General features: G+C 45.3%; 3 protein-coding genes across 10 annotated transcripts; 2 read left to right on the plus strand and 1 right to left on the minus strand.

Moving 5' to 3' along the window:
• Positions 1–69: 69 nt before the first annotated feature.
• LOC128875875 (elongation factor-like GTPase 1) lies at positions 70–21354 on the minus strand. 3 transcript variants are annotated; one of them, XM_054121840.1, is made up of 5 exons: positions 18806–21354; positions 18340–18462; positions 17959–18107; positions 756–940; positions 70–604 (listed from the first exon to the last, which is right to left on the minus strand). In XM_054121840.1, the coding sequence occupies exons 1-5, from the start codon at positions 21352–21354 to the stop codon at positions 416–418; spliced, it is 3195 nt and encodes a 1064-aa protein (XP_053977815.1). In that variant the 3' UTR covers positions 70–415. The 3 variants fall into 3 exon arrangements, with proteins under 3 accessions (XP_053977815.1, XP_053977816.1, XP_053977817.1); XM_054121841.1 differs by lacking the exon at positions 18340–18462; XM_054121842.1 differs by lacking the exons at positions 70–604; positions 756–940; positions 17959–18107 and having other exon boundaries at positions 18441–18581.
• Positions 697–7823, plus strand: LOC128875896 (protein giant-lens). Of its 5 annotated transcripts, XM_054121894.1 has the most exons (6): positions 697–838; positions 975–1153; positions 4020–4232; positions 6467–6687; positions 6814–6985; positions 7124–7823. In XM_054121894.1, the coding sequence occupies exons 2-6, from the start codon at positions 1064–1066 to the stop codon at positions 7370–7372; spliced, it is 945 nt and encodes a 314-aa protein (XP_053977869.1). In that variant the 5' UTR covers positions 697–838; positions 975–1063; the 3' UTR covers positions 7373–7823. The 5 variants fall into 5 exon arrangements, with proteins under 5 accessions (XP_053977869.1, XP_053977872.1, XP_053977868.1 ...); XM_054121897.1 differs by lacking the exon at positions 4020–4232; XM_054121893.1 differs by lacking the exons at positions 697–838; positions 975–1153 and adding an exon at positions 1342–2962.
• LOC128875892 (mucin-5AC) lies at positions 8893–17760 on the plus strand. 2 transcript variants are annotated; one of them, XM_054121888.1, is made up of 6 exons: positions 8893–9917; positions 11510–12340; positions 15075–15329; positions 16463–16613; positions 16698–16817; positions 16916–17760. In XM_054121888.1, exons 2-6 carry the CDS (start codon positions 11579–11581, stop codon positions 17035–17037), a joined length of 1410 nt encoding a protein of 469 aa, XP_053977863.1. In that variant the 5' UTR covers positions 8893–9917; positions 11510–11578; the 3' UTR covers positions 17038–17760. The 2 variants fall into 2 exon arrangements, with proteins under 2 accessions (XP_053977863.1, XP_053977862.1); XM_054121887.1 differs by having other exon boundaries at positions 8896–9917; positions 16695–16817.
• Positions 21355–21651: the final 297 nt, after the last annotated feature.

Below are 21651 nucleotides of genomic sequence, written 5' to 3' on the forward strand. Positions count from 1 at the left end.
TTTAAAAAAAAAAAAAAAAGAAAGAAAGAAAGAAACAAAAGAAAGAAAAAAAAACCAGTTGGAAATATGTATCCTGTCTGTGACTACCTATAAAAGTTTATTCCATAGTCCAAGTGTAAAAAAGTCCATAGTTTAGTCGCACATGCGAATTGCTTCGAAATAGAATTTCAAGATTACGTAATTTATTTGCAGAGTGATTTATTTAATAGTGGAGATAAAGTTGTTTGAAACGTTTGTTCGGCGATCGCGCTCCTTCCTGCCAGATACGGACGATCCGTAAAGTCGAACCGACGCCGACGCCGACGCACACAGAATTTCTATGTTTTTCTAGCTAACAACAAGGAAAATATAATATGGAAATGTATCGTATGCCTGCAGTCGCGATCGTATCTTTACGACATACATCGTGTTCGGATTATTTGTTTTTTGAAAGGGTGCGTTGTTTTTCCGCATGCATAACGAGTTGAGAATCCACGGGTAAACCTTTGCGACGACGAACCGCATCGATGTACTTTTTTACTCTGTTTTCGCTGTCTGCTTTGTCACCGAAGTGAAGGTATTCCTCGTCCGTGGAAGGTGTCCAGTAAGGATCTTGCTCGATCACCTACGGCGTGAAAAATAAAATGTACAATACGTAAACGACATGGCTAGATATCGATCGCGAGGTACCCGAACTAGAGGGGGCCACTACGAAAGATAAAACTAACGTAAACATGTCGAGAAGAGCGCGGACCGTTTGGTATAGAAAAACTTGCCTCCCAATGACTGAAAACCAATTGTGGACTAGCCAGCCCGGACGTTTGAGTTCGCAACTCACTGGCAAGGTGAAAACTTTCAGGTACGGGTAACGTTGCTAACACGCGAAACTGTCCACCGAATCCAGCACTTTCCGCGGCAATCACGCGGCCTTGTCTTTTCCCAAATACTGCGTACAATTTTCCTGAAACAAAATTAACCATATTTCTGATTTATAGGACAGTAACCGTTGAACGATCACGGAGAGGTATGATAAACGATATACGATACAAGGACAACAACATGGTATCGTTAGAAAGATAAAAGTATGAAGAAAAGGTGGAACAATTATATGAAATATAGTTTGGCGAAATATCTTGGACAAGACACGAAAGAAACTAACCGAATGCCAGTTATGGTACGTTGTAGCTAAACGATGGATCCTACGCGAAAATAATATACGTATAACGTGCAAGTTGAACGTACGTTTTACGTAGAAACGTTAAATCGTGCATGGCTCTAAACATCAGTTCCGAGGGCTCTTAAAACTCATTGTCAGTCACAGGTCCTAGGTCCTAGGTCCCGGGTCCCGGTACAACTACTTACTCGACCTCGATTAGGCCACGCACAGGCGCACGCGCGCGCGCGCGCGTTCACACGACTCGTTTCGAGTTTCGACGCTCGGCTCGTAACCGCATCCTACTACACTATAACACCACTCTTGTCCGGCCATACGTTGCTAAGCGTTATCCCCCTCTTCTCGCCGAGAGAAGTTCATTCATACGTTATTCAGTTCAGCGGTTCTCCTGCGTCTTACGATGAAATCGATTCGTAAGCGAGTACGTCATCTTTGAATCGATTCGATTCGATATAGTTCGGTTTTAGTAGTTTGCACAAACTCCGATTTCATATTATTCGGTTTTCGAAACGTAAAAGGACAGCTAGAAGAGTAGCGTGACGCTTGCAGAGACAACGGAGAAGGAAAAGCGTAGGAATGAGCGAGTAAGTCGTAGGAGAGGAAAAAAGAGTGAATGGACGGTGGCCTCCATCAATGAAACAGCGATCCTCAAACACAGTCTTTGCGAGAAACATCGATCGAGCAATTTAATCGGCAGGTATCGGCAAGAGAAAGGAATTATTGAACGGTAGCGGAATGGAATCAGGTATGCAAGCGACGCGTTGGAAGCATGGAACGTTTATATCGTTAAAGAGCGTTCGTTGTCTTTGCAAGATCGCGATATCGCGACGAGAAGCCAAAATGATTTTACAAATAGATAAGGGAGGGCGACGAAGGAGAAAAGCGCGGAGGAAGTTGTCCCGTTGTTGGCGTGTACCGAGCTACTCGAAGAAGCGTGAACGTAAGGAGAGATTAAAATAGTTGGAAAAGTCTTGTCGAATACCCACGTAAGATGGAGAAGTCTGCAAGTAATAACACGTTTGGAATAGGAAGACGCTAGCGAGAACAGCGTGAACCGGGTGAACCGCGTAAACTGCCTACGCGCGTTACGGCTGCGAGTAGTGCCCGATACTTACGTGGGCCGTTGCACCGATTACGCGGTTCGCGTTGCTCGCTTGCCTCCCGAGATATTCCTACTACACGATACCTTTATTCTTTAACGTCGCATTTTTATCGCTATTCGACTATCAACAAAACGCAGAGTTACCGGTTTTTATCGATCGCACTTTCGAAACGCTCAAGGGAGATTTTTCCTTGCAAAGACACGACGATATCGAACGACACACCTCGCGCAACTCTATGAATTCGACGCAACCTACCTAGCTACCTAAACGAAAAATAGTTTGAAATATCGAATCGCACGAATCCCGAACGGTGCGAATATCTATCAGAGAATGAGTTTTCAGACGGAATGCCGTGGACAAGGCTAACGAAAACATTTCAGACATAGTGTCTGCATTTCATTTAGAAAGGAAAGATGGAAAGAAATAAGGAAATGGATGAGATGACGTACAGTGGACAAGGATAGAGTGTAGTCGAGAGAAGTGGAAAATGGTTTACGATGTAGAGTGAATTGTTGGAGTAGACTACTGTAGAATGGAGTGGAGTGGAGTGGAGTGGAGTGGAGTGGAGCGGAGTGGAGTGGAGTGGAGCGGAGTGGAGCGGAGTGGAGCGGAGTGGAGCAGAGTGGAGCAGAGTGGAGCAGAGTGGAGCAGAGTGGAGCGGAGTGGAGCGGAGACAGAAGAGCAGAGAAGGGAGCATTCATTCATGGTTTGCCTCTAGCTGTTACAAGTTCAGTCGAACGAATGGTATAGGTTCGCGTGGCACGAAAGTTGCGAGCCGCTTGGAATCGGGTCGATTCGGATCGCGTCGCGACTCGCGATACGTAAATGTAGAACGGGCGCAGGACGCACGACATAGAAGAGAGAACGTGGAAGAGAAGGCAAGGCCACAAGACACAGTGCGGGTTATAGTTTATAGCTTATTGGTTATAGCGCAAGCAATGATTCGATAAAAGGAGAATAATTCGGAGAACGCGATACAAGTTGGATAGACGGGATTCCGAGACAGTGAAAGGACGCGTAGCTTCTGATCGACGCTAGACGCGAGAGGATTACGATTCGAGACGACACCGTTCGCGTTAACGATACGAGTACGTTAACCATAAAAGGTTTCAGGCTTTGCTCGAGCGGTTCTTTCGAGCGATTCGCTGATAACAATTCGAAAGTGATCCAGATCCGTTCGATCGGTCGGTCGACCGGCTGACCGATCGATCGATCGGTCGATCGATTTCTGCGACGCGCTGGAATTGCGTCGAAGCTATCGTAGGATTCCGATGGATTCGTTAGCCTCGATCGATCGGCAGACTTGTTTACTTGGTCGAGGATAAGAAAAAACAGAATAACATAAGGTAACGTAAGAGAAGGTCCGAGTATCGAGTTTAGGATGACCGCGACACAGAAACCGCGCGCCTGCGAGTCATTCGTCTCCCTCGACTAGGTGGTGGCCTGATATGCAAAGCAAAGTGATTTCGACGAATCGTAACGATTCGCACACTGGATTACGCGGACCGGTATAGACTATAGACACATTCTCTCGTCAAACTGCCGAATGCGCTGAAACGCCGACAATTTTCTTCTCGTGTTCGAGCGTATATCCAGGGACGATCGAGGACGTTCGCGAAACCAGCAACTTTTTACCATTTCTATCGGCTGATTAGACAGAGACAATAGTGAGTGAGCGCGCGCGCGCGCACGCTAAGCGCTAAGGGCGCGCGCGCCAAGAGATGGCTGATTCGATGTGTTTGTTATTGGCGATGTTTGGACAGTTGTTCGTTCGTGGAATCGAGGGTAGTCTTCTTGGCGTGGAACTAGACGAAAAAGGTCAAGAGTTTCTCAACGAATACTTGTCTCTCGACGAAGGCAAATACCTCGCCGAATTGCACGAGTTTCAAGATACAGCGATCGAGATCGACTTGATCGATGAAAAAACGAAGCATCGGCCGGTTCATCAAGCACCTAGAGTTGTTTATCAGATCGGGGTAAGTTTGATATTTCGCGTCGGCAACTATACGCGAATCGTTGATAGGTCGCGTAGTTTCGCGTCGTTCGATTGGCTAATCGATGTCCTTCGTTTTCCTTTAAAGCCGTCTCTCGTATCGCTCTTTACGTAAGCCTTTTCTATCTTGTACCATTCCAATTAATGGATACGCTCGACGCACGTCGTTTCGTCTTCGATTCTTGGAAATTGTCAGGAATTTTCGTTGGCGTATCTCGGTTGGATCGTTTCCGTATCGATGGCTTTCCGTTTCTCCGTTTCTCCGTTTTTCCGTTTCTGCGTATCCGTGTCCGGTATCCGGAGCACACGGTCGCGATCGGCGTGTCCTCTTATTCTCCGGTTGCTCGAGACTCGACCGAGACCGAGACCGAGACCAAGTCTGTGTATCGTCGACACTGGAATGTTCTTTGGATCATCCGGCGCGGTGGTGCGCGCGTGCACATACCTCTCGAGAGCCAGGTGTCATTTTCACCGTGGCTGCGAAAGAAGCGAGAGACTCGTGAGAACTTCCGGATGAATCGCGCACAGCCTTTCCGGTCCCTCTATTATCCCATTTTAGTTTACCGCCATTGCTGGTTTTAATACGTACGAACAATCTTCTGGGAACTGCACGAGGAAGAGGCTAGGAGAGGAGGGGATGGAAGAAAGAGAAGGGAACACGGGTGAACGGAGGGGAACCGAGAACAAGGTACGGACAATGGGAAAAGCGTCCGATCGTTTTAAAACCGACTCGATTCACCGATAAATTGCTATTATTCGATGCACGCGCACCGATAAGGAAAAGAAAAAGGAAAGACCAAACGTACAGGGAAATGTTTTGTTATTATTTTCGATTAACGTTGTTTCTGGTTGCCAAACCTGGCATACCTGTTTCGAAACGATACGATATTTTCGGCGGTTGTTGGAAAAATAAAATTTTCATTGAAAACGCGATCGAGTATACGCAAACGGACGGATGGGCATCGAACAGGAGAGGGAATTTTACTGGGATTCTCGAACGCGACGTAGATTGTCAGCGACGACTCGACAGGACGTACGTGATTGCTTCATTCAGTGGATTGACCGACGCCGTTTCAATAGCGCAGTTAGACCAGATGTCTATTCTTCGATAGGGTGGGGAGATGTACGTATTCTTTAGACCGTTTGCTACAGAGTTTCCTTCTCCTTCTCCTTCTCCTTCTCCTCCTTTTTTTCTTTCTCTTCGTTCTTTACCTTTTTCACCTTCCTCCCCTCGTCCTCTTCTCGTTTCTTTACCGCAACTTCCACTTTTTGCTCTACCTCCGTTCTATCCGTTCTTCTAGATTTTGCCAATCTCGCGAATCGTAATCATCATCGCGATACAGAATGTTATCAGGCGATATACGAGTAGCGTAAATGATGATTTACGAGCGACGTTCGATAGGTTTGTACGACGAGAAAAGAGAGGATTGGTTGTACGAGTATCGAGATGCGAGAAAAGGTTTGAAACGTAAAACGGAATAATCGAATAAATAGAGAGAATTAACAGATTTCCTATAAATTGTCTCACTTGTCCAACCAAACAATAAATTTCTTAATCTTGTTGTTGGAATAGAATTCGAATAAAATGCGAACATGGAGATAAATCCGAGACCAATAGAGATCGAATAATCGTAAACGCAAGCGCGAACCGAGCCGAATCGGGTTGAATCGAATCGAATCGAATCGAATCGCAATGGCGACCAAGTTCCACGCTGAGACGTATTCGCGCGATGCGGAAACGTGGTACGAAACGAAGTGATTCGTTCGAGGCGACGACGATCGATCTCCAAAGAACGATGGAATTCGGTGGGAGCGGTAAACATGAGAAATTAAAGGCGTCCGTTATTCGAAATCAAAGTCAAAGTCAAAATTGAAATCGAAATAAAAGAATCGATCTATCGAGATGTACATAGATGCATAGGTGGTAGAGTAATACATAGATGGTAGGAGCGCGCTTTCTCCGAGATATTATGATAAGAGCGTGGCGTGGGGTTCGAGTCGCGCGTTTCGAAAGCGCGCGTATCGTATAGGCATAGGCGATTGCGTGTACAATTAGTTGCTCGCGACGCGTCTCGACACTCTCGACGTTACAAATGTAGAGATGAAAGTCGAGATATTCGAGGAAACACGTTCGTATCGAACCTGTAGAACCGAATAGAAGCGTGCACTCGTACGCGAGCACGAAACGACTGTATCGCGATTGCTTATCATTTTCAGGATAGCGAAGAGGAGTTACCCGAATGTTTGGACCGAAGCCAAGTTTGCAGCAAGGTGGATTTATATGGGTCGCCGTGGGTCGAGAGGCAGTGCCGTTGCCCGGATGCTCGTAGCTGTCCTAGTAGCTTGCACGGAGACGACGGACACACGATAGTCGATAAAACACGCCAGTACAAGCTTTGCGAGCCAGTGAAACGTCTTCCCATTTGTCGTTATTTCAAGTTAGTCGGCTGTCTAGCCAAGTGTAGCGAAACGATCAAACGAACCGACTCTCCGAATCTTGAACGCGTACTACACGCGCGTCCACGCGTAAACTTATACACAGGATGCTCGTTTGCTGTTTACAGGGATGTCACATGGACCGTAGCTCCTGGAGGGGGCCCGGCGAACGCGACAGTTCAGAGAGTTTACTGTCGATGTCGACCAGCCAGCGTACCCTATCTAGTTCGAAGACAAGCATTCAGGTCTCCCGAGGGAAATTCTGGATTTATTTATGCTTTCGCGTGCTCTCCGCAAAGTGTAAGTCCTTTCTATCTCGATCTCTATCTCTATCCCCGTGTCGAACTCGATACCGGTTCGTTCAAAGGGAATATCTTGGATCGAAATAAAATATAAATGCACTACTCGAATCAACACGAAAGGAATGTTCGATTTCAGAGGCTGCGCTGTCAACGCAAGGAACCTTGTCGACTGTTTACCGTACGAAAGAGACAAAGCTCGCAACTCGAAGAGGTGAACGCTTCGCCTCTTTGCCAATGTCCAAAGGGTCATCGGTGTCCCAGACGACACACGGATCCGGGATCGCTTCCGGCTAGATCGTATTCCGGCGTTTTGGAGATCAAAACTTACAGTGGGTATTGCGTGCCCCTGCAACCGCATCATTCCGAAGCAGTTTACACCGTATGAGACATCCGCTCATTGACAGTGGCATCAGTCCCGTCAGTCGCGTCAGCCGCGTCAGTCGCAGCTTAGATCGGACTTGTAAAAATGGCGCGCGAGTAACGCGGAAACGAACTGCGAGTCGAGTCGAGTCGAGGTGGACGCGTCCGCGCATTCGATGCGTCGAGGAATGCTCGACCAAATCGCGACCGATTTACATTCGAATCGTAAGGAATCGTTGCGACAGCACAGGATCGACCGCTATTATTGTACGCGTACTTTGCTCTCGCACCCTTTTCGCCTATTTTTACTTTCCTTTCGTATTACGTCATCGTACCTATGTAACGTTGCTCTTGTAAATATTTCATTCCCAAAGGTAGCGGAATACTCTCTCTCTGTCGATACGATAAGCTAAATATGAATATAAAGACGAATATGAATAAACGCGTAATAAAGAATTTTGTATTATTCGTGACAAGTATTTCGTCACTGTTACTACGACGCCGACGGTGTCGCATCCTCGTACCGGTGTCGTGCAAGTCGTACGACAACGGTACCAATAACGAGAGATATTTATTTAATAAACCAACAACGACAACGAATCTTGGCTTACGAAGCAACGCGACCAGCGCAGCGGCGGATCCGAGAGGTGCTGCCACGAATAAGTATACAAGTACGTAGCAACGCGTCCCTCACTCATCAGCGGAAAATTGTCGCTGACAGTGAACCGCTAACATTTCTGCGAAACGAAAATGTTTTTCGCATTCGAGACAGCGGCAACGCATGTGTCTGCAACCCGAGTCTCGACTGCGTACTCTCTACGATTAAACGACGCCGACGAATCCCACAGGAGGAAACCTGTTGGAAACGCATTGAAATTTTCAGCAGGTATTGCAGCGACTACGAGTACAAGTTACAGAGCGGACGTCACGAGCGCCATCGTGCAACGCCAACGGTAGTCTGCAGCATCAGTATTTCCTTTGATAAATGGGATCAATAAATCTGGATTCGTAACGAATACGCGCTCGCGAGTCGCGTATTTTTCGCCGTTACAGCCAACGACTTGGCCGGTTCCAAGTAAATTCGTCAAATTTCCAAATAAAAAACTCGAGTCTAGGATGCAGTTAGGAAACGGGCTGTGAGCTGGACAGAGACATCGCGTGACGTTGCCTTTGCCGTTACGAGAAGAGCTTTCGATCAACGATCTATATACATATCGTGAATCGGTCACGTACAACGCTCGACGTTGCATTCCTCGATCGGAGAGCGCGATCGAAAACGTAGCGTCGAACCAGAGCAAGCAAACGACCGCCGCCGATACCAATACGAATACGAATATCGTTCCGGAATTTCATCCGAATGCCAGCCAACTTGGTTCGTCGATCGGAACACCGCAGCGATTTCACGCTCGATATATTTTTCTGCTATTCGATCGAACTCGCGAAAAGTAGCGGTACCTCTATCGATGCTCTAATTCGTTCCTCTTTTGGCTTTTCTTCTTTTTACCAACCGCGCGCCAAGCTCTGCGCAAGGATACGCTTCGAGATTCTATAGCGCGCGCATCTCTCCAAATACTCAAAGATACAGGTGAAATTAGACGGAGAATCGAGCCAATAACCAACCAACAGAGTACGCGATCCGTAACGGATCCGACAAGTAGAAGCATGAAAACGGTTTGAACCGATCGAATCTTTGCTCGTTTAAATTTCAGTAAATTCCAAAAAAAGATTATACAATGTATATTTTCGACGGTAGTCGGTGTATCGATGCTTGGAATCGATATAGGGCGGAAGAAGACGTAAGAAAGGAAAGCGGGCTAGGCAAAAGAAAACTAAAGGGACAACGAAAGGAAAGAGTCGTTGTCGCGAGCCGACTGTTTTTCCTTTACTAAGCTGAATCTCGGAGCCCGAGTGGCAGTTGTGTTCCTCGGTTTCGTCCCTCTTCGAACACGGGGAAGCGGCCTATCGTAGCTATGCTGGTATACGTAACCAAAGTGTCGAGGTAGTCGCGTGTACGTGAGAGCGTAGAGAGCGCGAACCAAGCTAGAGGATTGGCGGAGATGATGCAGCTTAGGATTCCAGGCATAGTCGAGGAGTTTCTGGTTGGTTGGTAAGTGGGACTACCCGGGACTCATAGGCGGCTTGTCTGCTGCGAGAGCTCGCAGTCCCACTAGGAACTCAAACGCATCCGAGCGCGCATCGGTTTTCCGCCAAACTTGCACTCGCGCAGTTTTCTTTCGATATCCGATGAAACGTTCAACGATGCGAAAAAACGCGGACAGATAAGTGACGAAACGTAGCGGAGAAGTTGTACGGAACGCAACGGAACCCAACGATATCGCAAGTTTGAAATCGCGATTGCTCGAGTTACGTTTCGTGCTTCGTTTTCCGTTTGTTTACAATTTCACTCGAGACGCGAAACACCTCGCGATATCGCTCTCTGTGCTTCTCAACCACCAACGAGATCAAACATAAAATCAAGGTCGAATCGAAAGTCGATCGAGGGATCAAGGTCGAAGGCGAGTCCAGGGACGATTCGTTACCTTTCGCATCTCGAGATTCCGCTTTAAAAGGTACGATTTCGTTGACAGTTTTCGCAATGTTTCGCAAAGGCTAAAGTGTCGAGTGTACCGCACGACACGGGACGACGAATCGGCACCAAGACCAGCTATTTGTGTTTTGCATTTTGCGTTTTGCGTTTTCCGTTTTCCCACCGATACAAAGCGCACATTTGGACGAGGATGATGTTTGCGAGTGGTTCCGGTGCAAAACTGTCCCGTGTCGAGCAGTATAAATCTATCTAGACAAAGCGATCGTGGACTCGCCGGGATCATTCAACGAATACTGAAACGGAGCAAACGTCGTCTAGCATCGAATTTTCGCTAAAAACGTGGTAAATATCGGGTCGCGAATATCAATATAATAGTTATTTTGATCTTCTTTTTCGCAACGATTTACCTCGATACTTGTTTCGCGTTATAGTCGTAAGAAATGGATAAAAATGAAAAAACGGACGCATCGAATGATCGAGAAAAGATGAAAATGTGAACGATAGCAGATACAGCTGACCGAATGTATTCTGCCGGTTACCATACATTACGACCTTGAAAATGCGAACAAAGATAACGGCCCATGAGAAACGCGAGTACCAGTTAACCTAATTTCACCACATCCGCGTGGTAAATTATATCGCGCGATAATTATTGCGGCACCCTGAACGGCTTCGAGGAATGGAAAAAGTTAACAAGTATTCACCGTTTCACCGATTATTTAGTTTTCGCGCTTATCCATCGAAACGTATCTGTACACGGATATGTTTCAATCTATAATTTAAGCTCGAAATAAAACGATGCTCTTAAATGGAGAAAGGAACGGTAAAGAACGGGGTACGTGTACGAGAGAAAGAGAGATATGGGGTGGGAACAGGGGCGGCACACGTGGCCCGATGTGCTAGATCGGTGGTCGGTGTCGGTACACTGTACGCGTTTAAATTTCGCGATCGAATCGGACGGCTGGGAAATCGCGTCCAGTCTCCGAGCGAAAAAATACCATTATACCGTTAAGGGAGCTCGAGCTCTCCCTCTGCGTTTGCCGTTTCCCTCTCCCGTCTCCTTTATTTATTTTTATATCCTGCTTTTTTTTCTCTCACCGAAGCGCTCTTGTTGCACGTTGCTCTACCATGCAAGCTATGAAATACGCGTGAGAAACGAGGATACACCCGGCTTGACATTCCATTCCATTCCATTCGATCTCGTATTCTTCGTATCTTTCCATCTTTCCATCTTTCCATCTTTCCATCTTTCCATCTTTCCATCTTTCCATCTTTCCATCTTTCCATCTTCGTATCTTGGGACCTTTGGACCTGCTTCTCTTTCGTCCGTTTCCAACATTGATATTTCCAAGGACCTAGATGAATGGATCGGAACGTCAACGATCGGTCGCGACTGGCTTCGATATTTCATTTGACGGTCGCCACGCTACAATTAAACCGTAAATGTAAACGTAAGCGTAATCGTTATCTTGTTTGCGAATTTCGAATCCTTTTGCGGCATATTCGAATCCATCTCGAAACGGATCCCGATTTCGTTGCGATTCGTATCCGTTTCATTTAAATCATTTAAAAGGTTTTACTTTGTTTGATTGTTTGTTTGCTCGCTCGTTTTAGGAATTCTGAAGCAGCCACGCCGAGAAACTTGTTTCTTTTCTTTCATCTTTCCATCGATTCCAGCTCGAAATGGAAATGAAGCCTATACGAGTAGCGGCATGGTTCGTGATGCTGGTATCCGGAACCGTGGCTCTACCATCGCAATCGCAAACAAACCACTTTCGGACTAATCAAGCAAAGACGAAGCAAATCACACCAGTGTATTTCAGCGAGAGCGAATCTAGTAGTTTGCCAGTGGCATCGAGTACCGCTACCGTTGCTGTTGGCAACGATGCATCACCGGACACTAGTATACAAGACGATAGTAGCACGATTGCAAAGCCTGTTTCTTTCGGTAATCCGAATGACAACGATGCCGCGATAATGTCGCCGACATCGTCATCGTCATCGTCATCGTCATCGTCACCGTTAGCGTCACCGTCACCGTCACCGATACCCTTACCGTCAACGTCACCCTCGCCACTGTCGCAGATACCTTTGGTATCTACAGGTCGCAATTCTCTTCTCGAAACCATCGACACGATACCCACGACGTCACCGGTCGCAAAAACGGAGATTGGAGCATCGACGACAACCAGCGACGCTATCACCGTGAAAAAAACTAGCACAACTACTAGCCCGAACGCACCACCAACTGAAACTTCTTCGAGAACGCGTACTTCTTCCTCTCAAGACGTCGACACTTTTCTCTCATCCTCGAAGAAATCTACCGCTAGTTCCGACCAATTTCCAACCACTCCTGCTTCGAGTTTAGCCAAGGAAACGCGGGAATCGCCCGGAAAAATTCGTCCTCAGATCAAATTGACGACCAACTATACCAGTCTTACCGAGGTGAGTAGAGTAAACATTTTTTTCGTTTCGCGATTTCACTGATTTTAAAGTCGCTGCTACGATGAAAGCTATCGACGCGATAAAACGATCGCGAACACGTTCAACGGAACGAAAAGAAACGAAACTCACGGAAAGAAAAACCTTACAGGTGTACATGGTGCATATTTCGTTGTACGATCAACGTTTCGTAAATTTTTCGTACGATTAATTATCAGTCCGAGCGGCGTAATTTCTATAACGTTTTCTCAAACATCGAGCAAAGAAAGGAGAGAAAAGCACCAATGTCGAGCAAGAGAGTAGAAAGGGGCCCAGATTCGAGTAGTGCAACAAGGACGCCGACGAGTGTCACGAACTCGAGAAAAAAATGTCATATGGGTCGACCTAGAAAGTAACGAACGTTGTATCCGTTGTATTCGTTGTACGCACACGTACATGACATGGGTGATATTTAGTAGGGCTACGATACGTTTCGACCAAGCTGCTGCGCGGGTCAACGGTCCGACGCGGTACTTTTAATAATTATCAGGTGCGATACGGTGATCTTGGATCCGCAAATGAGCAAGTAGTACCGTTGGTTGGCTCGTTACGCTCAAATATCGTCCACGTATACGATAAACGTCGCGATTAATCGCCTAATTCTATGCTCGTTTCGATACGTCTCTCGTTACTTAACAACCACGTTAATTTCAATTTCGATTATTTTTCTATCGTTGACATGGTAGTTGACATGGAAACGAAACGAAACGAAAAGTATCGATCGATCGACACGAGTCTCGAATCGTATTCTCATTGTCAATTCGTAAGTCGCGTTGCGTCGCGTCACGCTGTCTCGCTCGAGTATAGCCGAGATGATCGATTCGTTCCCAGTTTCAAGGGAAAGTCACTAGCGATGATTTTCTCTCAAAGGTCTACTTTTTCACAGGACGCTTCGAGATGTCGAAACTTTCCTTAGCAGCGAGAAACAAAATAATATTCTATAGTATACAAGTATAGTATATTAGGTAAAAGCTTTCACGCGCAAACTACAACTGTTTATACCGTAAGCACGCTGCTATAAAGCGGTTAAATTTCGTAGGTCAAAGATGCGTCGCATCGCGGTCGTTAAAAAAATAGAACGGCTGACGACGCTCACTCGGTAGCGAAACGCTCTTTTCCACGGTGACAATTATTTCGGTAAGCGTGTATTCTATTCGATCGTTGCGTGCTCTTGCCAAAGAAACTTGACTCTTGTCTCGATTCGATGTAAAATCAGCTCTATTTAGAATTTAGAACATTTAATATTTCTAAGCGATCGCGAGATTCCGCAGATTCCGTAAAATAGTAAAAGAGTAATAAATTCATCGGTTCGACTCTTATCTTTACTTTATTCCTCTCGTAGACGATTGTTTGGTCGCTTGCAGCTGGCAATTTGACTTAATCGCGACTCGACCGCGATACCAAAATAATCGCTCGGTTGGAAATTCCAACTAGTTTCTTTCTTCCTTGTTTTCTTTTTTCTTCTTTTGCATCGGCCTCCCTCGACTTTCTTCGTCCCAAGCTGTGCTTGGCTGTATCGTCGCGATGAAAAAAGTTGCTTTTCCCTCGAATTCGTTCGCAACCCGAAGCGAAATGCTCGAGTTTTTCGAGCCGTTCCGCTCGAATGCGGCAAGTAAGGATCGTTCAGAGTTGCTTAGGAAATTGTCACGAATCGCGTTGCTTGCTTTAGCATTTCAAAAGGAGGGCAACTGTTCATGACCGTGACGCGCGAGTGGATCGACCAGTACTAATATCGGTAGTGGAACGTGACGATACCAAAAGAAAAAGAAAGGAAAACGGAAGTAAAAACGGAGTAAAAGGAGTAGAGTTTACGACAACGATTTCGTTGTTGCGATAAATGCAGTGGTTGTATCTATGTACGTATACCGATCGTATCTAGCGATCGAGGAACAAGCGTACAGTAGATCGCGAAATCAAATTTCATCACGGAGAATGGTTCTTTGTACGTAACGTAAAATCGATTACTCGAAATGTTGAAAAAGACTGTTGGTATCGATATCGGACTCTGCGAATAAAACAAACTAGTACTCGCGGAATCGTAGCAACGATAATACCGCGTTATTTGTAGCTAATAGAATGGTCAAGTTTGTGGTTCGCGAGAAGGAAGAGAATAGTGATGGTGATGGTGAATGGTGATCGAGATCGTGATCGTGATCGTGATCGTGATCGTAATCGTGATCATGATCGTGACCTCGCGGCGACTCGACGATTACTAATTTATACTTGTCTCTTAAAGGATTCCGCGTTTCAATTTTCCATCCTTTTTGCCCGTTGCATTCATCTCTTTATCCATTTCATCCGATTCTCTTTGTTCCTATTATCCCATTGTTTCTCTCTTGCAATTACCGCTACACTGCCAACAGATGATTTGTTTCGGCTGAAGAGAAGCGAGGGTAATTTACGGAAAGGAAATAGCGTAACGAATCTAGCAAATCACGCGATACGATCGCGATCGTGCGCGTAGTAGTATTACCTACTACTCTAGCCAGATAGAAGTAGGCTTTAACGTAAATAACGCTTCTTTTAAACGATCCGCTCTACGAACGTAGAATACCAATTCCGGCAAGAAGAAAGATTAAAGTGAAACAAGTTGGAAAAGTGTTGCGTGCAAAGAACGTTTCGAATGTCGAAAGAGCGAATTAGAAAAGAAAAGTAAATAAACGGTAAGGATTTGGTAACGATGCCGATGAATTTTCAGACGGGAGTGCGATTACCAGAAGGCGCGAGCGCAGCTCTCGCCAAGCCAACCAAATATCACTACTATCCGCACAATCAGCACATCTATTTGCTACCGGAGTGCGCCGTTCAGCAGGTTTGCAATGCCGTTTACGTTAGACTGAATTTTACTCAGCCTCTGTGCGCCTGTCCAGGAAGATATCGCGACCCTTGCAGCGCCTCTCTCGACAGCGACGACCTCCACACTACGGAGCTGGTCACCGACCCACGAACCAAGGTTAGTCGCCTTACCTTTACCTTTACTCTACCTTTACCCTACCTCTTACTTTGCTCGCGCTTCGACTACTTTTCTCCTGGTTGTTGCTTTCTTTTTTAAACGATTCGATATACGTCGCGTCGCGTCGCGTCGCGTCCCGTTGTTGCGAACAAATCAATTTCGATCGCACAACACTTGGAGCAATTCAACTTTTTCGAATATGCTGCTTTTCTTGATTAAAAATCCGATCGTCGGATCAGATCGCGTCGCGTCGGCTCGGTTAATTTACAAACACTCTCCGCGTACAAATATCCGTTACCGACACAGTTATTTTCGCTCCAAGTCCGTAATTTTCCCTTGCTGTACATGTTATTACCTTTCGTATCCATACGTCAACTGTACCAGAGTGTACATTCGTCTTGCGCAAATATAAACGTATATCGAAAGAAAACAAAGATTCGAGTCGACTTAACTTGTCACGATAATTACATGGTAGAAATACGGACGGACAATCGAACGCGTCGCAATTAAGCCAGTGCATCGAAACTTTTTCGGATGCTTAGAAAGCTAACCGCGTGCACGAGCGTCAAGTACGTATTATACTTATGTAGGATTGTAGAACGAAAGAATCGCGTAGGCGCTTCGAAGCGAAAGCGAGTTCTCTCTTGGCGCGAGAAAAGACGAGACCAGACGAAAGGTCCTTCCTTCCATCACGGATGACGCGATGTACATACATTCAAGTATGTACGCGACAAGGAAATACGGTATAACCAATCGGATCGATTCGACTACAGATCAACGGAGAAAATCAAGCGACCATTTATCTAGCAAATGCGTAAAATACCGTAGGCATTAGAATGAAAATAAATGAATCGAAAGTAGAACAAACGGAAAGATAAGCGACGGTATCCTGTTGGATAGTCGTCAACCATTTGCCATGGTATGCAAACGTTTAACTAGTAGAGTGCAGAAACTTTTGCCGATAGAAATATTTTCACTGTACCAGATCTACCGAGAAACGTTCAACTTTCCACCAATCTCGTGAAAAATGCTATACAGTTTGCCTATTATTATATATTATTCTACCGCGCATGTGCATGTGCATGTGCATGTGCGTGTCAATTTAATGATCAAATGATTACTGGCCGGTTTAGGCTCTCACTTTGGTCAAGACTTGCGAACCGGTGGCCGAAATGCGAGAGTGTAGGACACCGAGGGATTGGTCACTCCTCGCGTTGCAAAACGTCAGGACAGGAAAGTCTCATTATCTTGTAATATGCCGATGCCCCGACGCTAATATACTCGGTAAGTAAAGTAAATATCGAAAGAATGAAAGTTTGAACTCGCTATATGCCACGGTGGATACTAACAATTTCTATTTCGCAGAAGGTCCTATGAGTCACGACCAACCGACATACGCCAGTGTGCCAGGAATTCGTGTTTACGGGATGATGTGCGTACAAGGTAACAGAAGAGGACGACCGTTGCGATACGCTCGGAGCTTAGCGGGTGGGTAGATAAGCATCGTACGGAAACGCGCCATCGCAACATACTATATGTACATTACGCGTGTGTTTTTCGACGAATCAACTTTTTTTTATCTACAGATCATCCGAACAAGGAAACTGGCCAAGATTCGTTGGACGTCGAGAAGGAGGAAACAAAGGATCGATTAAATTTTCCATGGTATAAGGTGCAACAACTGATGAATGCAGCTGTTTGGGATTAGATTCGGTGGCCGAAATTCTTCAACGCGCGACGAGATATCGACCCTTGTTTGATTCGCCCGCAGCTTGCTTATCGCCATTCATCCGTCTATTTATTAAGCATTTCGCTTCGCTTTCTCTAGCTTTCCTTCGTTTACCGACTCGTTCTATATTTTTTCTTCATATTTATTATATAACAATACTCGTATACGCGTATAATTGCATATGTACGGTTGCGCGATGCGTCCGTACCACGATCGAATCGGACCAGGTATCTATGGATACATAGGCTCTGAATTCGGCACTATCTATCCTAAAGATCGACGTTAAACCATCGCCTTTTTCACCGCATTTGACCAGACTCGGAAAATCCACAGTCCGTACCACCTCATTTGCGCCTCTTGGCATTATTTTTTCCAAACCTTTACATCATTTCATTTCATTTCATTTCATTTCATTTCATTTCGTTTCATTTCATTTCATTTCGTTTCATTTCATTTCATTTCGTTTCATTTCATTTCATTTCATTTCATTTCATTTCGTTTCGTTTCGTTTCGTTTCATATCAATTCACTCGTTGATACGCAAATGTGTTTACATTATTGGTGTAAACATTAGGCTGACGAAATTAACCACGAGACAACGGCAAAAGCCCATCGGTCGCCAAAGTTTCTGTGGTCGTGAAATAGTTTCGCTTCAACGATAACATAACACGATGTAATAAAATTAAAGAATAGTGAAAATTGATACGAGTTGTTTCACACAGATTCTACAACAAAACATATCCTGTATTCGTTGAAGAAATGTAATGAAAAAAAAAGAAACAAACATTGACCAACCAAACACTCTGCTCGCTACACCAGAGTACCGCGTCGACCTCTAGTCGCAAAGATCCAAGGAATCGGTTTCAATATCATAGATTAATATATCGTACGTTCGACTTACCCAGTACGTCTGAATTGACCAAAACGCTGCAGCTGTACATCGGTGTGACTAGTCGAGGATGTCTGGAGTTAAACGCACGCCGACAAGCTTCTTTGAACTTTGACATTAAATGACCACCCGCGTGAGCTTGGATTTCGCCGGAATTTTCGCTGGTAACAAAAGTGCATTTTTGAAATCAACGCGTAAAAGGAGGAAAGGTATGTCTCGTATTTGAAGCTAATGGAAAACTACTTGAAACGATACTTGAATAGACAGCATCGTTTACCATTTCGTATAATCGATCAAGTAAAGATATATACAAATATGTTATATGTGTATGTAGGGAAATGTAAACGCTAATGAAACCAGTATCGATGAGAGTCAACTGAGAATAGGTTATACCTATGGGAATCTTGATAAACTTGCCACTTCTTCAGGACAAAACAGACACCCGTCATTGGCTCTTCGCACAACGGGCCGGCAAGTGTTGCCAATTGAAAACCATTGACCAAACCGCTTTCGTATCTGATACATCACAAATAACATTACACGCTTTCTTAGACGTACGATCATTTCATTTCCTTTTGTTTTCGCGTACCCGCGTACTCGCGAACCCGCGACGACGGGACGCGGCCGCAACCGCGCTAGAATCAAATTTAATCGATTAGCATTCCCGAATAATGTAATCGTCTCGATCGATCACGCGAAACTTGTCAACGGACCGTTTCACTCTTAATCGAAGCCCAAAAAAATACTCGGCAAAAGTATCGTGTCATATCGAATCGTATCGTATCGTATAAATGAAAAATTACAACTACAAGTCCGAGTACTTTTTCAACTTTGCTTTGGTAAATTACTAAATACTCACGGAAAACGTGGATCGGTAGACTTGGAGTGTACCTCCCAAAATTTCGTCTGATTATAATCGGTTTCGTTCAGTAGGATATTGGGACCGCAATTCCGCGGTCCGAAAGACCATATATTATGCAACACGTCTTCTCGTTGACCAGCCTCTCGAAAAGCATTTTCCAACTCTGACTTGAATGACTCCAATGCTTTTAGTTTTTTCTCGGATATTAAACGCAACGTGTCTGTTTCATCGGCCTCCGGTTCCTTTCCCATTTCAATTTCCATTTCCGTCTCCTTTTCCGACGACAATTTACCATAATGATGATAAACCGCCTTTATCAGATCCGCATTATTCTCCAAAATCTTGGTTACTTTTTCGGGCAAGGGCCTGGCATCTATCTCGAAATAATACTGTTTCGTCCGTGTGGCAAAGCTCGCGTCCTCGGTCTTCTTTTCGATCGCCTCGTTCACCATGTCAACTTTTGGAGGAGGAACGATCGTCTCTCTGAACGGTACGATGGGTTCCGATACGTTTATCTCGACTTTGGCGTATCTTACTCTCAAATCTTCCAAGCATCTTTCCAGATGCATTTCTCCGGCGGTGTTCAGGACGATTTCTCCGGTTTCTTGTTCACGAACAACGGCGCACGCATCCGCTTGATTCAGCAACTTTAAACCGTTTCTCAATGCTTGCAGATCGTTTGGGTGTTTCGGCTCGAGAGCTACCCGCATTATAGGTACGCCGAGCGAAGTTAGCTCTGAAAAAGACGGACAAGCAAGGGTGGTGGAGAGAGTAGCTGTCTTCAACACGTGTTCCTCTAAATCGCCGATTCCAAACACATTACCCGCTGACACGCTATCCGTACATTCCAGTTCCCTGCCCATCAGAAGGTAGAGTCTCTGCACCGTCACTCTGGTCACGTGTCTCCCGGGCTTTAAATCTTTAAGCGTGGTATCGTCGTCTATCGGTAATTCGGCTACTTTCTCGTGTTCGCGGGGATCGTGTTTCGGTCCCAGAACAAACACCTTGCTCCCCTTCTTCAAAATTCCAGAGTAAATTCGGGCGAACGCTACCAGCGCGGTTTCCGAACATTCGTCTTTCGCCTGATTAACCGTCTTGGTCTCGGTCTCGGTCTCGGTCTCGGTCTCGGTCTCGGTATCGTCCGATGATATTCCAAGATCCGATCTCTCCGTGCTCTCCTCGCGTTGCATCCTTTTCTCCGCGTGTTTCATGCGGGCTAGTTCTCTTCTCTGCGCCAACTCCTCCGGTGTCAACGGTTTCTGTTTATTCTCTGGTAAGCTTTTTTTCTCTACTGGAAACATTTTTGAAATAAACACAACGATAGGTGACTCCAGAGAAGAATCGCAAGCCAAAAACGCTTCCTTTAATCGTTGCGTTTCAGCCGGTAGCGTACAGAAATCAAAGTTTCCGCTTAGCAAACGCTCTACCTTTTCAGAGGTCAAATTATCAGGCGACGGAACTTTGTCGCATATCGCGTCGAGACAAGCGCGAGCCAAAGGGAGCCATTGAGAGCAAATAGCTTGCAATTGTGCTTTAGGATCCGTGTGTCGTAAATCTCTGGTTGTTAATTTGATATCGAGCCTTTCGGCCATCGAACCTATCTTTTCTTTATCCTTTCGTACGGTTACAGTTTCGTACAAAGTCCAAAGATTCTCCAAAATAACCTGAACGAACAGAGGTTTTTTAGCTCGTTCCTGGGCTCCTTTCATTATCCTTTTCGTTTTGCTATTCACGTAAAAATCGCCCCACAGCGTTTTCAACAAAACTTTCTCGCTAAAGCCCAATTTCGCGGAAAACATTTTGGCGAACTCTTTCAAGCCGAATCCCCAACCATCGGTGGCACTCGAGAACAAAACGTTACCTTGCTCCGGAGAAAAATATAACCCAGAATCGTCAAAGTCTTCGAGTACGGATTGCCAATCTTCTAGATTTCTTTCGGAAACGCACTCTACGCTTTTCTTTCCGAGCCCCTCTCTTTCTTCTCGTTCCATTACATCGCTAGCAAATAATTCTCCCATAACAGCGTTCACCTGTTCTAGAACCTGCGTCAAGTGCACGTAAGCATCCAACGGAGACAATTTCATTTCCGTAATTAATCTATCGATTTTGTTCAACACTAAAATTGCTTTCAAACCTTCCTCGTAAGAAATGGACAACGCGCTGCGCGTTTGCGGACATACACCTTCCACCGCATCGATCACGATAACGGCTCCATCGCAAAGTCTAACCGCTGTTGAAACTTCCGAAGCGAAATCCACGTGTCCCGGAGAATCTATTAAATTAATTACAAACTCTTGGTAATTATGCTTATGGTAAAGAGCGATGCAACTCGATTTCATCGTAATCCCTCGTAGCTGTTCGTCCGGACGGCTATCCAAATATCGAAGTTTACCGGCAAGTTTATTAGAAATGATTCCATTGCTGGCGACCAACGAATCCGCCAAGGTGGTTTTGCCATGATCGACATGCGCCAATATACAAATATTTCGAATATTAGCAGGACTGCTTTGAATATCCGTTAACGTTTCCCCGTTAACCAGACGCATTCTGTGATTAATTTGTATGCAAACATAAAGGATATATGTACATATATTTCTTTCGTGTCTAACGTATTCGACTAAACTCTCAAACACGACGAGATGATCGTACTCGCATCGGCTATACGCGTACTATTAACGTACAACTTACTAAACGAATGACAAGACGTTAGCCGAACCAGAAATCAAGTCTGTATGTACAAGTTACATTAGCGCGTAATAGCCGGGTAAATATACTAACTTGTAACAACAACGGTAACCACTATTTCACTTTATTCTGTTTCCAAAGTACGTAACGTTCGACAA

Source organism: Hylaeus volcanicus, chromosome 4 (genome assembly GCF_026283585.1).
Source record: "Hylaeus volcanicus isolate JK05 chromosome 4, UHH_iyHylVolc1.0_haploid, whole genome shotgun sequence".
Taxonomy (NCBI): Eukaryota; Metazoa; Arthropoda; class Insecta; order Hymenoptera; family Colletidae; genus Hylaeus; species Hylaeus volcanicus.

Coding starts and splice junctions, on each gene's coding strand:
- LOC128875896 (XM_054121893.1), top strand. CDS start 2,789: ATGGAGTGGAGTGGAGTGGAGTGGAGTGGAGTGGAGCGGAGTGGAGTG. Junction 6,688..6,813: donor CCCATTTGTCGTTATTTCAA/GTTAGTCGGCTG, acceptor TGCTGTTTACAG/GGATGTCACATGGACCGTAG. Junction 6,986..7,123: donor TCGCGTGCTCTCCGCAAAGT/GTAAGTCCTTTC, acceptor GTTCGATTTCAG/AGGCTGCGCTGTCAACGCAA.
- LOC128875892 (XM_054121887.1), top strand. CDS start 11,579: ATGGAAATGAAGCCTATACGAGTAGCGGCATGGTTCGTGATGCTGGTA. Junction 12,341..15,074: donor ACTATACCAGTCTTACCGAG/GTGAGTAGAGTA, acceptor ATGAATTTTCAG/ACGGGAGTGCGATTACCAGA. Junction 16,818..16,915: donor ATACGCTCGGAGCTTAGCGG/GTGGGTAGATAA, acceptor TTTTATCTACAG/ATCATCCGAACAAGGAAACT.
- LOC128875875 (XM_054121840.1), bottom strand. CDS start 21,354: ATGCGTCTGGTTAACGGGGAAACGTTAACGGATATTCAAAGCAGTCCT. Junction 18,463..18,805: donor TCTACCGATCCACGTTTTCC/GTGAGTATTTAG, acceptor GTGATGTATCAG/ATACGAAAGCGGTTTGGTCA. Junction 605..755: donor TGGTTTTCAGTCATTGGGAG/GCAAGTTTTTCT, acceptor TTCACGCCGTAG/GTGATCGAGCAAGATCCTTA.